At 43.2% G+C, this 13,398-nt stretch overlaps 1 protein-coding gene across 1 annotated transcript; it reads left to right on the top strand.

The window, feature by feature from the left end:
- The first annotated feature begins 2,389 nt into the window (after positions 1-2,389).
- On the top strand, positions 2,390-12,656 carry kcnj19a (potassium inwardly rectifying channel subfamily J member 19a). Its single transcript, XM_061700074.1, has 3 exons — positions 2,390-3,264; positions 8,728-8,944; positions 11,852-12,656. Exons 1-3 carry the CDS (start codon positions 2,557-2,559, stop codon positions 12,463-12,465), a joined length of 1,539 nt encoding a protein of 512 aa, XP_061556058.1. The 5' UTR covers positions 2,390-2,556; the 3' UTR covers positions 12,466-12,656.
- The last annotated feature ends 742 nt before the right edge of the window (positions 12,657-13,398 follow it).

A 13,398-nucleotide genomic window follows, 5' to 3' on the forward strand; every position in this document is an offset into this window, starting at 1 on the left:
ATTCAGGATTTTATTACATTGAGGCAATTCTTACTGTGGTGAAAGATTTGGTGGCAATGTAAATCTGGCCATTTTCAGCGTTATAGTGGAAATCTAGCAACGTTACCAAGTGGGAGGATGTAAAGGGTGATAAGTAGAGGCCCAAGCACTGAACCCTGGAGGACACCTGGGGAAAGAAAGGCAATTGAAATGTCCTCTAAAAAAGCCTACAATACAATTGATTACACAGCCAACGCAGCAATAGAAGAACAACCCAATACAAATACAGTGTATCATCAAAATTCAAATGCCATCAATGCCATACAGTTTGGGAAAATAATCGCACAAAAAACTTGTTACCATGTCGTGATCAGAATACATCAGAAAAGGTTCACGTGTATGTTAACTTTCAATCCATGAATATTGTGTTGTGCAGTGACGTGAAGGTCAATCAAAGCCACCACGATCTGTTTCAGTCCTTGGTGTGCTTTTGAGATAAAGAAGTGAACACCTTCTCCAAGGTGAAGCAGACAAAGGCAGTATTGTCCCCCTGTAGAATGTGTGCCCTAATGTACGTATCGTATGACGCAGATGCTTGTAGAGCACTCATTAATAATTCAGCATCTCTTTCTTTCTCCCACCTGCTCGCCTTGAATCTCACAAACAAAGCATGTAGATATTCAAGCATCCTCAAAAAAAAAAAAAAAAAAAAAAAAGGATAAGTGAGGCATAGCAACGCGTAACAGATGGCGTTCCCGGACGCTCTAATCCTCATGGATCACAGGTCCCCCTTGCTTGTTGGGGCAGGGATTCCTCTGTGTGAGAGGCAATACAACATTGGCTTGTCGATGCTACAAAATCCTGATTCCTTCGCTCAGGCATAATACAATGGAATCTTCTGGGACGTCCATTAGGCATAGAAAAGGAAATGGAATTAGTCTGCTCCAGTGTCAAAATGTCTCCATCATAAAACTCCATTATTTAGTCGCGGTTTGTTGTGCTTTGTTTTTTTTTCCGATATAGAATTTGTTTTATTTGTCCTGCCACCATTTTTTCCAAGATTTTTTTTGTTTTTGGTTCCAGTTTTTTTACTTCCATCAACATCCACAGAAACAATAGCAATAAATATATTTTCTTTTACAGCAGGGGTGTCAAACTCATTTTTGTCACGGGGGCACATTGTGATTACGGATTCCCTCACAGGGCCGTTCTGACGGTGAAACCATATAAATGTTTAATTGCCTAATCATATTATTACATATACGGAATAAATTGATGGATAACTAGTTTTGAAATCAGAAGTCAAGTATAATTATTTGTTTAAATATTGTTCAAGATACTGTAACAAGATGTTTGTTATAACAAAAAAAAAAATGTCTTTGCAATATCTCCACATTTCTTACATACGACAGCTTGAAATTTAGAACAGATTTTAGCAAGAATCATGGAAGTTGATGCACTTGATTTGCTTTTGCGGGCCTCATAAAATGATATAGTGGGCCGGATCTGGCTCCTGGGCCTTGAGCTTCACACCAACATTACAGATGTTTCCTTTTGAGAATCTTTTATTTTTTTGGTCAAAATATGTACGTAAACATTATCCTTAATCATTTTTTCACACATGACCAGGTAGCTTTTAATAGTCCCCCCCCCCTTAATAAATAACATCACCATTTTAAAAAAAAATGCATTTTATGTTTACTTGGGTTATCTTTGTCTGATATTGACATCTGTTTGATGATTTTAAACAACGTGGCGAACCTAGCAAAACATAAAAAATAAAATAAAATACGAAGAAGGGGACTAATAGGTTTTCACAGCGCTGTATGTTTGTTTTATGCTTGTCCCTATGTACAGAAACTACACCACATTTAAACTGTTTATTTTTTATTCTCTTTTATTGTTTTCATACACTAAGATGCTATTTTGTTTTAATTAAAAAGGTACCACAAAATAGCAGTGTTTTTCGGGGGTGCTGGACTTGATGAATGGTATTTCAGTTCCTTTCGATGGGGAAACTAGATTTCAGATGGATTTGAGTTTCGATCTTGGGTTAGGGCATCGTAGAGATTGACTCGCAAGTCAAGGCACCACCGCGTGACTTCCTCTAGATGGCGCAGTCAGCCAGCCGCTTGAGCTGCGCGCGCGCCGAGCAACCGTCTAAAAGCCAATTAATTAAAAGAGGCCACGAGGTATGTGCAAATGACCACAAAAGGAACGAGTGGCTCAAATAGGTCAATTGCACACCGATTAAATAAAGTCAATTAACGTAAAGGCCCCCCCTCCTCTTCTTCCATTTAACGTGGTCATGCGTAACTCTCCCCTCCTCTCCCTTCTCTCTCTCTCTCTCTCTCTCTCTCTCTATCTATCACTCACGCACGCCCACCTCCTCATCCACTCGTTTCTTCGGCGCACTCGCAGCTCCCGTGGACCCCCGTACCTCAACCGGTGGACTTACTGGAAGCAGTAAGCGACGTCTCCCCCGTGCGTAAAAAAAAAAAGTGCATGGCGCCGTTTACGCACCGCAGGTAACCTCAGACCACGATGGAGTAGTCGCTCACTTCGGAACGCGCTGAGATGGCGGCACTTCGCAGGAAATTCGGCGAGGACTACCAGGTGGTCAGCACCCATCGGGCTGGAGGAGGCGGAGGCGGAGGCGGAGGCGACGAAGGCGGCGGCTTCTCGGTGCCGGCGGCCAAGAAGAAGCGGCAACGCTTCGTGGAGAAGAACGGCCGCTGCAACGTGCAGCACGGCAACCTGGGCGGGGAGACCAGCCGCTACCTGTCGGACCTGTTCACCACGTTGGTGGACCTCAAGTGGCGCTGGAACCTGCTCATCTTCATCCTCACTTACACGGTGGCGTGGCTGGTGATGGCGTCCATGTGGTGGGTGATCGCCTACATCCGCGGCGACCTGCAGCAACACGCCCGCGACGCGTCTTACACGCCGTGCGTGGCCAACGTTTACAACTTCCCGTCCGCCTTCCTCTTCTTCATCGAGACGGAGGCCACCATCGGCTACGGCTATCGCTACATCACCGAGAAGTGTCCCGAAGGCATCATCCTGTTCCTCTTCCAGTCGCTGCTGGGCTCCATCGTGGACGCCTTCCTCATCGGCTGCATGTTCATCAAGATGTCGCAGCCCAAGAAGCGCGCCGAGACGCTCATGTTCAGCCAGGACGCCGTCGTCTCGCAGCGGGACGGCCGGCTGTGCCTCATGTTCCGCGTGGGCAACCTGCGCAACAGCCACATGGTGTCCGCGCAGATCCGATGCAAGCTCATCAAGGTCAGTTCCTTCTCGTACAACTTCCTGACTGCACAGGAGCAGTCGCGTGCAGTTTGGGAACTTTTGGGAACTGCTGCCCAAAGTGAGGCTCGCTCTTTTTATTATCATTATTATTACTTGTAATATCACACCATTTTTTTTTTAAATTATACAAATAAAACGCTAACACAGGTGGACTATTTTAAGATAAGCTATTATATGTAACACAAAAATGTTGAATATTCCAATATATCACAGTATTTTTTTAACAACAAAAATAATAACGTTCCTAGAAGTTGACCACTGCGAGATATCACATCATTCTTTCATTTAAAAAATGCAAAGAAAAATACAAAATGTAAAAAAAAAAAAAAAAATTGCATATTATTTTCTATTTCTAAAATAAAAGTACAAACATGTTGAACATTCCAAAATATAACAGGGATTTCTATTAAAACAATATTTTTTAAAAAATCAAGAAAAAGATGCAGAATGTTGCAAAAAACAAGATACCACAGTATTTTTAATCTAACAAGTACATTTAAAAACTTCCATAGTACAAGAATAAAAATCCCCAAAACAAAAGAAAATATTTCACCTTGTTTTTTTGTTTAACGAACCGTTTCACCATATTTTTCAATTAAAAAAAGAGATATAACATTGCATTTTATTTATAAAAATGGAGATGTTTTCATGTAAAAACAGGTTGAATTGTACAAAGATCATATTTTTTCATTCTAAAAAAAAAAAAAAAAAAAAGTTTAAATAAATGTTGACTGGGTCGTACTTTTGAGAAATTGGCAGGGCTGAACATATCTGACTGGAGTCTTTTAGTTCCAGAATTGCCAACGGCAAAAAGCTCCTGGAGCTGATCGAGCATTTGGCACTAATTTAAAACAAGTGAGAAATATCATGCATTGTCCAAAAGGCTTACAATTCTTCTTAGCGATGAAATCCTTCTGAAGCTTTCATGTGAAACCAAGATTAATCCAGATCTGGTCCTGATCTAGCATTAGGCACTCATTTAAAGTACACAACTAAGAAATACGGTTGGCCCTAAATGGTCAAAGGTCTCAAAATTTAACATATCCAAAAGGAGACTCTTCTTAACAATGGAGATGCTTCAGGAATTGTAATGTCAACCAAGTTTAATCTGAATCTGATCCTGATCTGGCATTTGGCAGCGATTGAAAACAATAAGTGTGAAATACAGTGGCCCTAAAGGGTCCAAAAGGCTCAAATTATGATGTGCACAAAATGAGACTTTTTCGTAGTGATTTGGATCCTTCAGAAGCTGTAATATGAAACCAAGTTGAATGTGGATCTGATCTGCAACAATTTAGAAGAGACGAGCAAGAAATACGGTGCCCCTGAATGGTCAAAAAGGCTCAAATTTGTACGTGACGTACAAACCTCTTATTAGTGACGAAGATTGAAGCTATACGCCAAATGTATGACCGTCACACTAAAGTGTTGGCGGAGGTCGTATCGAATGTGGACACGGAAGCATTAGCGAGCAGGTTTTTTTTTTTTTTTTTTTTATTAAACAAACACAGCTCACGTGCTTGCATTATCACGATCCATCAGCAGCAGCAGCAGCAGGTGTGAGATAAGAGGCTGACTGTGTGAGTGCGTGACCACGCTGGTCAGGTAGGTGTGAAAGCAGCAGTGCAGTTGGCCTTCCAAGAGGCGAGCAGCGGAGTGCAGTGGAGTAGCGGAGTGAGTCAAAAAAAAAAAAAAACAGCTCTCCTGGGAGCCAACGCTAAACATAAAAGTGTATTTATGGCATTTGTAAAGCCAGGCATCATTCACGTCCTTTATGCTCTGCATCTTTTTTTTTTTTTTTTTTTTAACCTCAGGAGTTTTGTCAACTAATGAGAGGATATCAGAATTTATCATACAGCTAAGTGAATATAATATTTATGTTAATGTTCTATATACATAAATCTAACACATTTAATCATAATGTTCAATGCCATTCTCATGTTTAATCATGACCTATACCACTCGAATTCTACCATAATTATACAATATTTAATGTAATATACAACTGTAATGTACCATATTATTTAAATGTTCTGTACAACTGGAATGTACATTTACATCATATCAAATGTTCTATACAACTGTAACGCTAAATTGCATTTAATGTGCCATACAATGCTTATTTAACACATTTGTATTCACTGATCTTTACTGTAACATACTAAATCCTATTTAATACATTATACAACTAATGTACCGTGGTTACGCTATATCTAAGGTTATATATAACTCTGTTTAATGAGCTATACAACTCCAATGTACTATGTTTATCCATCCATCCATTTTCTGAGCCGCTTCTCCTCACTAGGGTCGCGGGCGTGCTGGAGCCTATCCCAGCTGTCATCGGGCAGGAGGCGGGGCGCACCCTGAACTGGTTGTCAGCCAATCGCAGGGCACATAGGAACAAACAACCATTCGCACTCACAGTCGTGCCTACGGGCAATTTAGAGTCTCCAATTCATGCATGTTTTTGGGATGTGGGAGGAAACCGGAGTGCCCGGAGAAAACCCACGCAGGCACGGGGAGAACACGCAAACTCCACACAGGCGGGGCCGGGGATTGAACCCGGGTCCTCAGAACGGTGAGGCTGACGCTCTAACCAGTCGGCCACCGTGCCGCCGTACTATGTTTATGTCACATTTAATGTTCTATACAACTCAAAAACCATTATTTAAAACATAAAAATTTTGAATATTTCAACATGTTCCACTATTTTTTTATTTTAAAAAAATGTTACAAAAAGACAGCTGGGATAGGCTCCAGCATGCCCGCGACCCTAGTGAGGAGAAGCGGCTCAGAAAATGGATGGATGTAAAAACAAGTTGACTATACAACTATTCTACCGTATTTACATCAAATCTAAAGCGCTATACAACGCTAATGTAGCATATTTACATCATATTAAATGTTCTATACAACTCCAACGTGCAGTGTTTGATGCTCTATACAACTGTGATGTACCACATTTACACCGGATTACAAGTCGATGCTTTCACTGTCGTCTTGATGACCTCGGCTGTATTTTTTTTATCCGCGGTTTTGTTTTAGGGAGGAGGATAGACGCATGTGTACGTCATATTCTGAGGAAAACCTGGAGCGGTCGCCGGCCACGGTGGCGTGACGGTGCAGAAAAGGAGCCCGAACATATTGACCGTCAGCTCTTTTAATTATTATAATTGACTTCCATTTCATTACGTCCACGTTCAGCGTGCAAAAAGGGGCTGTAAAATAGACAAACAGCATTAGCTGGGAGCCGCTTCTCTTTTTGCCACATGTGGAGTGTTGCGTCAGGAGGCTTAATGATGCGTGAAAGAGGAAGAGGAGGAGGAGAAAGGGGAGGAAGAGAAGGCGGACTTTTTCCACATTTACGAGCTCGCGAGTGGCCTGTAAAGCATAATCATACACGTTCACATCGACAAAACCACGAGCTCTCAGCATCTTAATTCCACTCTCTCGGGTTAGCAGGCTGCCGAAGCGACGTGCCTATGAGCCATCTTGTGATCGGATCGGTTTATTTAAACTTCCGAATCGGTGATCTGCCCCAAAAATCCTGATCGTGTCACGCCTTGTGCTTCTGATAGTGTTTAGGCCAGCAGAGAAGGCCTTGGTAGCCCTGACCAGCACCACTGACCTTTCCATATGTAAAAACAAAAACCCCCAAAATGGTAATAATACATTTTAAAACAGTGCCTGTACCGTTAATGATGTTCTTAAGATGGCAACAGCTTGACCTTCGAACTGATGACTCGTATTTCCATTATTTCTTATGATTGAAGCTGTTCCCAAATCCAAGCAAATTGGCGTTCAGAGAGGATTGCGTTGGCCCTTACGCTGTCGTCTGTTTGTGTGAAAGCACGGAACAATGGCAGCTGTTTGGACAGGAAGTTGTTGGCGAGCGGCGTAGTGGCTGACAGCTGCCAGCAGGAAGATGAAGAGGAGGAGGAGGAAGATGAGGCTGTCACTCAGAGTTCCTCACTAAGCGGCTGATGAATATTATACGGGGGCATCCAGATGGAACACCAAAACGCCACCAACCTAGTTTCATCTCCTTCGAAGTTTGATGAATCTTTCGTGATTTTCCATTGCATTTTCTAATAAGAATAGAGATGCAATTATAAAAGGCAAGTATGAAGAAATTTTGAGGCATTCAACGGACGAGCACAACTTTTTACTGCGTTGGGAGCGAATGTGTGAAGCCAGCGGAATGCTGATCAGGCAGACGAGCTGTTTGTTTCTATTGTGCTAGGTGGCGGTTATCGTGAAGAACTGGCAAGGAACAATTGCATGACAGCATTTATTTGTCACATGTACAGTACATCACACAAGCATGTGGTCAAGCGCGCAATGGATTTTTTCAATCTTCAATTATGGCGCTGTTCCAGTAAGTAAAAGGGGAGGAGTGGGGGAAAAGGTGAGCCGCACCCACCAATGCACTTCCATACTTTTATTGAATGGGACAAGCAGCCAAACACACAAATATGAAATGATAACACTTGTAACGCGCATGGAGCAGACGTTACCGTGTGGAAAATTGCCTAACGGAGCTCCTGACGTCACGTATTAGGCCACGCCCCTTCAAGGCACACCTTAACACACAAAATACACTACAGTGCTACTGTGTGTGTGTGTGTGTGTGTGTAACGATTCATCTTAATTACGCTTCATAACACCAGTTTATTTCTTCACGTTATCTTTGACTATTTTTAAAATGTGCTTGCGCGGTAAGTGTCCCAAACCTGAGTGCACATCGAGTCTAATAATAAATGCAGTGCTCGGGGAGAGAAATCGTCTTATTTGAAGCCCAGAGATATGCTGAAAAAGACAGTGGACATGTAAGGAGCTTCGCCTGTGGACTGTTCGCATATAGTACGCTCATCCATCTTGTTAATGTGACACAGACAAGAGAAGAGAGAACGGAGGTAAGGCGCCACGACGGATTCGCTCACGAGCCGCTAAGTAGCTCACAAGCGAACAACGTTGACGGCGCAGCGGCTCCGACACGGAACCCTCGGGCAGGGCTCATTCATATTCAATTGGAGAAAAAGCTGCTTACTCACATGGCACTCGCAGGGGATTTTCAGAGGGGGGGGCTGCTGGCATGTGGGACAATGTCAGGTAGAGGTCAGCAGCGGGTCGGAGGGAGTTGGGGGGGGGGGGGGGGGTGACTGACGGACTTGATGATGACATTAGAATTGAAGAGAAACCTGAAACAAGAGGAAATGCATGCTGACTGCACAGGTGGCAACAGTGCATATTGAACATTTACTTTTAAACTCACTGAATGAGAAATGAAGGAAAAATGTTTACATTTTTTTATTATATGTACATTGCGCGAGTATGAGACTGCTCGTGGTTTGAACGTGTTTGACTTGGTTTATTTTTACTTGTTCTGTTTCCATTGTGCTAACCTGTTCCCTTTTTTCTCCGTCCATCTTTCAGTCTCGCCAGACCCCAGAGGGCGAGTTCCTGCCCCTGGACCAGTGCGAGCTGGATGTGGGCTTCGGTACAGGGGCCGACCAACTCTTCCTGGTCTCGCCGCTCACCATCTGCCACGAGATCAACCCCAAGAGCCCCTTCTTCGACCTGTCACAACGCTCGCTCACCAGCGAGCAGTTTGAGATTGTGGTGATTCTGGAGGGCATCGTGGAGACCACTGGTGAGCGATGACAACACACACACGCACACGCACACCTCTGCCTTGCCCTCCTTTTTCCTTCCATCTCCATCTAAATGGAAATATGAACATTAGTCAGTTAGTGGAGATGGAGACGCTTTGAAGTCTCATTTAGCACCTTCCCAGCTCGGCGTAGGTACGAGTGACTGGAACGCATGCAAACGGATCGAATTAGGCGGCATGTTTTATGACTGTGTGATGTGGTGATACTTTTGCATAATAAGAGTGCATTCTCATAGCTCGTGTCACTTTGACAAATGCGCCGTGGTTTTTAACCCGTCAGCAGGAAAACATAAATGCCATATTTTTCAAAAAACACTGCGTAGTGACCACATGTCAGAGTTTAGTTTTTTTTTTTTTTTTTTTTTTAAATAATATTAACAATAGTAGTGATATATTACAATTGATGTGACGTGACTCTGGAAACCATAATTGGCATAGCTCTAGTTAATATTAACATGGATGTACACAAAATTTTTTATTTTTTTTTAATATTAGACAATTTAGCAGTATATTACAATTTATGTGACATGAAACTGGAAACCATAAGTGGTGTAGCTCCCCAGACTGAAAACATGGAGGCACACAACATTGAGGAGCGACTACACAGTCAACCCTTTTTTTGTAACATAATAAACCATATTAGTTGTATGTTACAATGTAAGCCAAGTGACACTGAAAACCATAAGTGGTCTAGCTCCTCAGAACATAGAAATGTATACACAACATTGAAGTTTTTTTGTTGTTGTTTTTTTTTAATATTAGTCAATTTAGCAGGATATTATAATTTGTGAAGTTAAACTGGAAAACATAAGTAGCGTAGCTCCCCAGAAAATATACATGTACTGTACAACATTGTGGCGTGACAACATGTCAGTCAACAAATCTTTGAAAGTAATATTAAAACTCTGTAGCGATAAATTACAATTCATGCGGCGTGTGTGAAGCTGGAAATCGTAGTTTGCTTAGCTCCCCAGAACACAAACGTGGGTTCACACAACACTGTGGAGCGACCACGTCAGAGTCAATACTTTTTAATAATAAAATCAGACAATTTAGTGGACTACTGTAATTTATGTGAAGTAAATTTGGAAAAGATAAGTAGCGTAGCTCCCCAGAACATAAAGATGTACAACATAGTGGAGTGATCACGTCAGAGTCAAAACAATTTTTAAAGGTGCAGTGGCAAATTACAATTTATGCGATGTGAACCTGGAAATAATGGATTGCTTGGCTCCCCACCGCGTGAACATGAACATACACAACGTTGCGGAGTGACAATATGTCAGAGTCAACGTGGCTTTCAGTCCACTCCATTTTGTTTTCCAAATGTTGTCAGTCGGCAATTTCCCTGCCACTTTGTGTATTTACCGCGACACTCCTCCATGGGGGCCACTACAAATAAATCCCTCCTTTCTTTTCGCTTTCCCAGATAACGCTCACTTATAACCCACTGCTGGAGGACTCACGGCCCAGCTCAATAGGCTTAGCAGATTTGAAAAGAGAAAGGAAGAGGGGGCGAGGGTGGTGTGGTTGTATGTATAGAGGCAGGCAGGCAGGCAGGCTGGCCACGGGGTCTTTGTTGTATTGATAGTGCAATTAAACCAGAGTGCGACGAGAAGTTTATTGCAGCAGTATCCCTGAACTGGAAGGATAAAGACTCAACTTAGCATCCCTTACTTACGCTGTCCAACACCCCAAAGGAGCTTTTATCGTACGAGGAGTACTAGTGCGTCTTTTGGGTGCGGGACTTTATTTTTGGATTTTTGGGAAAATACTTAACGATGTTAGTGGAATATTCCGATTTACGTCAAGCAAAAATGGAGTTTAATACAAAATATTATGGCTGTTATGGAGGAGTGCAGTGTAAACATGGACGCGCATTTGGGAGAGAGCACAAAAAAATACATTTTTGTTCAACCAAACTGGAAACAAGAAGTAGCGTAGCTCCCCACAACATAAACATGGACGCACACCATCATCAATTAATCAATCGTTTTTTGGGGGAAAATACAATATTAGCAGTACGTGATCACAAATCAGTCTCCTTTCATCACTAGTCTCTACATTAACATAAGATCACGTTTAATCCTGCACAGGCAAGTCATTTACAACTCTTTGTTGACGTGACTCGATTGGTGCAGCTGTTTTGGTTATCAACAGCGTTCGATAGAGTCTAGGAGCTCTATTTTCGTAGACGACGCATGTGCAGCGTGGCGCGTATGCTGGCATATTCCGATTTTTCGTGCAAGCGCAAGGCTCGCTCCACGTGTGTGGCAGACCGGTCTGCGACAAGATGGGTTTTCTGGCGCAACGATGAGCTGGGCAGCAGAAAGTCGATTTAAATTTACGCCTGCTCAGAATATGTTTAACTTTTGGCCCAGCCTAGACCGTTGGGCTAACGCTATTTTGGTAGATTTGACAGGGGTGCAGGCAGACATACAGTAGATCGTGAGCTCTGCGGACATGTGTGGTGGATGTCAGACGTATTCCATTCATAAATATGTGAAGATGGGACATCAAAGCCTCTGAATCATAGTAGAAATCAATTAATTGAACGCATCATCATTATTACTATTATCATCATTATTAGATTTTCTAAATCATCTCGCTGGCCGGCACAGCTTTGACTTTTGAAAACAATTGTTACAGACCAAACTAGTAACTTTATCATAATTCATTTGCTTGTGCATTTTCTGCACTGTCAATTTGAAACAATGTCCTGTTTTTGAGTAAAGGGATTTTTTCATCTGATTCATCAGTTAAACGAAAAAAATAATCAACAGATTAATCGATTCTTAAAATAATCATGAGCTGCAGCCCTATTTCAGTTGTACAAAAGGCCAAGAGATCTTTGCAAAAGGTTCACCAGTTCCGTTGCCCTCGCAGGCATGACGTGCCAGGCGCGCACCTCGTACACAGAGGACGAGGTTCTGTGGGGTCACCGCTTCCTGCCTGTGATGTCCCTGGAGGAGGGCTTCTTCCGAGTGGACTACTCGCAGTTCCATAGCACCTTCGAGGTCCCCACACCGGCGTACAGCGTCAAAGAACACGAGGAGAAGAATTCCCTGCCGTCGCCCATGTCCACACCCACACCGGCGCTGACCGAAAGCCAGTCGGCCTGGCGCGACCGCGTTTTCTCCGTGGACTGCATCAAAACGGCGGCGGGGGGGCGGTTGCCCAGCAAGCTGCAGCGAATCAGCTCATCCGGGAAGGAGGACCTCCAGAGGAAGGTGCTGATGCTGACCTCGCAGCACTCTGAGAAGGCGTGCAGCACCGGGGACCTGCCGCTCAAGCTCCAGCGCCTCGGATCGTCGTCCGGGCCAGACGACTCCCTCAAGGTGGGAGTCGAACCCATGACCCAGTCCACCGGGGATCTGTACCAGCACAGCCTGATGCCCACCCTGTGCCCGCCGCAGCCCCCCGCGCACAGCCCCCTGCTGTCGGCCGGCAGGAGGCCCGAGGACAACCTACCGGCCAAGCTACGCAAGATGAACCGCTGAAGAGGTAAAGTCTGCCTTGGTGGAAGGCGGCATCAATGAAAATCCTTAACTGACTATTTATCAATGACTTTCCACCTGATGATACTTTGGGATTTTTGCACAACAAAAATTTGGAGCTACACAAAATCGAACCATCTGCATGTACACTTGTTAGTAAATCTTAGTTTTATTGAATAAATAATATTCAGTCATTCCTCTTGTGTTTTTGTGTTAATTAGTCATCCGACCCAATGTTTCCCAACCCTTATTGAACCAAGGCACATATTTTACATAAGAAAAACTCACGGTCACCACCGAACCAAAATCTCATGAAAAGTATTATGGGGGATTGCGTTCCAATTCTGAACTTTTGTCTCATCTTTTGATCTGAAACCCAAATGTTTTCAGTATATAACCAAAACAAAGGAATTGACCTTGCCGTTCCAATACTTTTTGAGTTGTCTGTACATCATCAATAAAGACTAGTGAGTCCCTTCCAGAAGCAGCCATGAAAGCCCAAGCCATGACATTAGCTCCCCCATGCTTCACAGATGAGCTTGTGTGTTTTGGATCATAAGCAGATCCTTTCTTTCTCTATACTTTGGCCTTTCCATCACTTTGGTAGAGGTTAATTTTGGTCTCATCAGTCCAGAAAACTTTTGTGGCCTATCTCTGTACTTCTTTCCAAAATCCAATCTGGCCTTCCGATTCTTTTTGCTGATGAGTGGTTTGCATCTTGTGGTACGGCCTGTATATTTCTTCTCTCGAAGTCTTCGAACAGTGGATTCTGATACCTTTACCCCTGCCCTGTGGAGGTTGGCAGTGATGTCACTGACTGTTGTCTTTGAATGTTTCTTCACAGCTATCACAATGTTTCTGTCATCAACTGCTGTAGATACCCTTGCCCGACCTGTTTGATGTCTGTTGCTCAGTACACCAGAAGTTTCTCTTTTT

The sequence above is a fragment of the Phycodurus eques genome, chromosome 16 (genome assembly GCF_024500275.1).
Source record: "Phycodurus eques isolate BA_2022a chromosome 16, UOR_Pequ_1.1, whole genome shotgun sequence".
NCBI lineage: Eukaryota > Metazoa > Chordata > Actinopteri > Syngnathiformes > Syngnathidae > Phycodurus > Phycodurus eques.

Coding starts and splice junctions, on each gene's coding strand:
- kcnj19a (XM_061700074.1), top strand. CDS start 2,557: ATGGCGGCACTTCGCAGGAAATTCGGCGAGGACTACCAGGTGGTCAGC. Junction 3,265..8,727: donor TCCGATGCAAGCTCATCAAG/GTCAGTTCCTTC, acceptor TCCATCTTTCAG/TCTCGCCAGACCCCAGAGGG. Junction 8,945..11,851: donor GGGCATCGTGGAGACCACTG/GTGAGCGATGAC, acceptor TTGCCCTCGCAG/GCATGACGTGCCAGGCGCGC.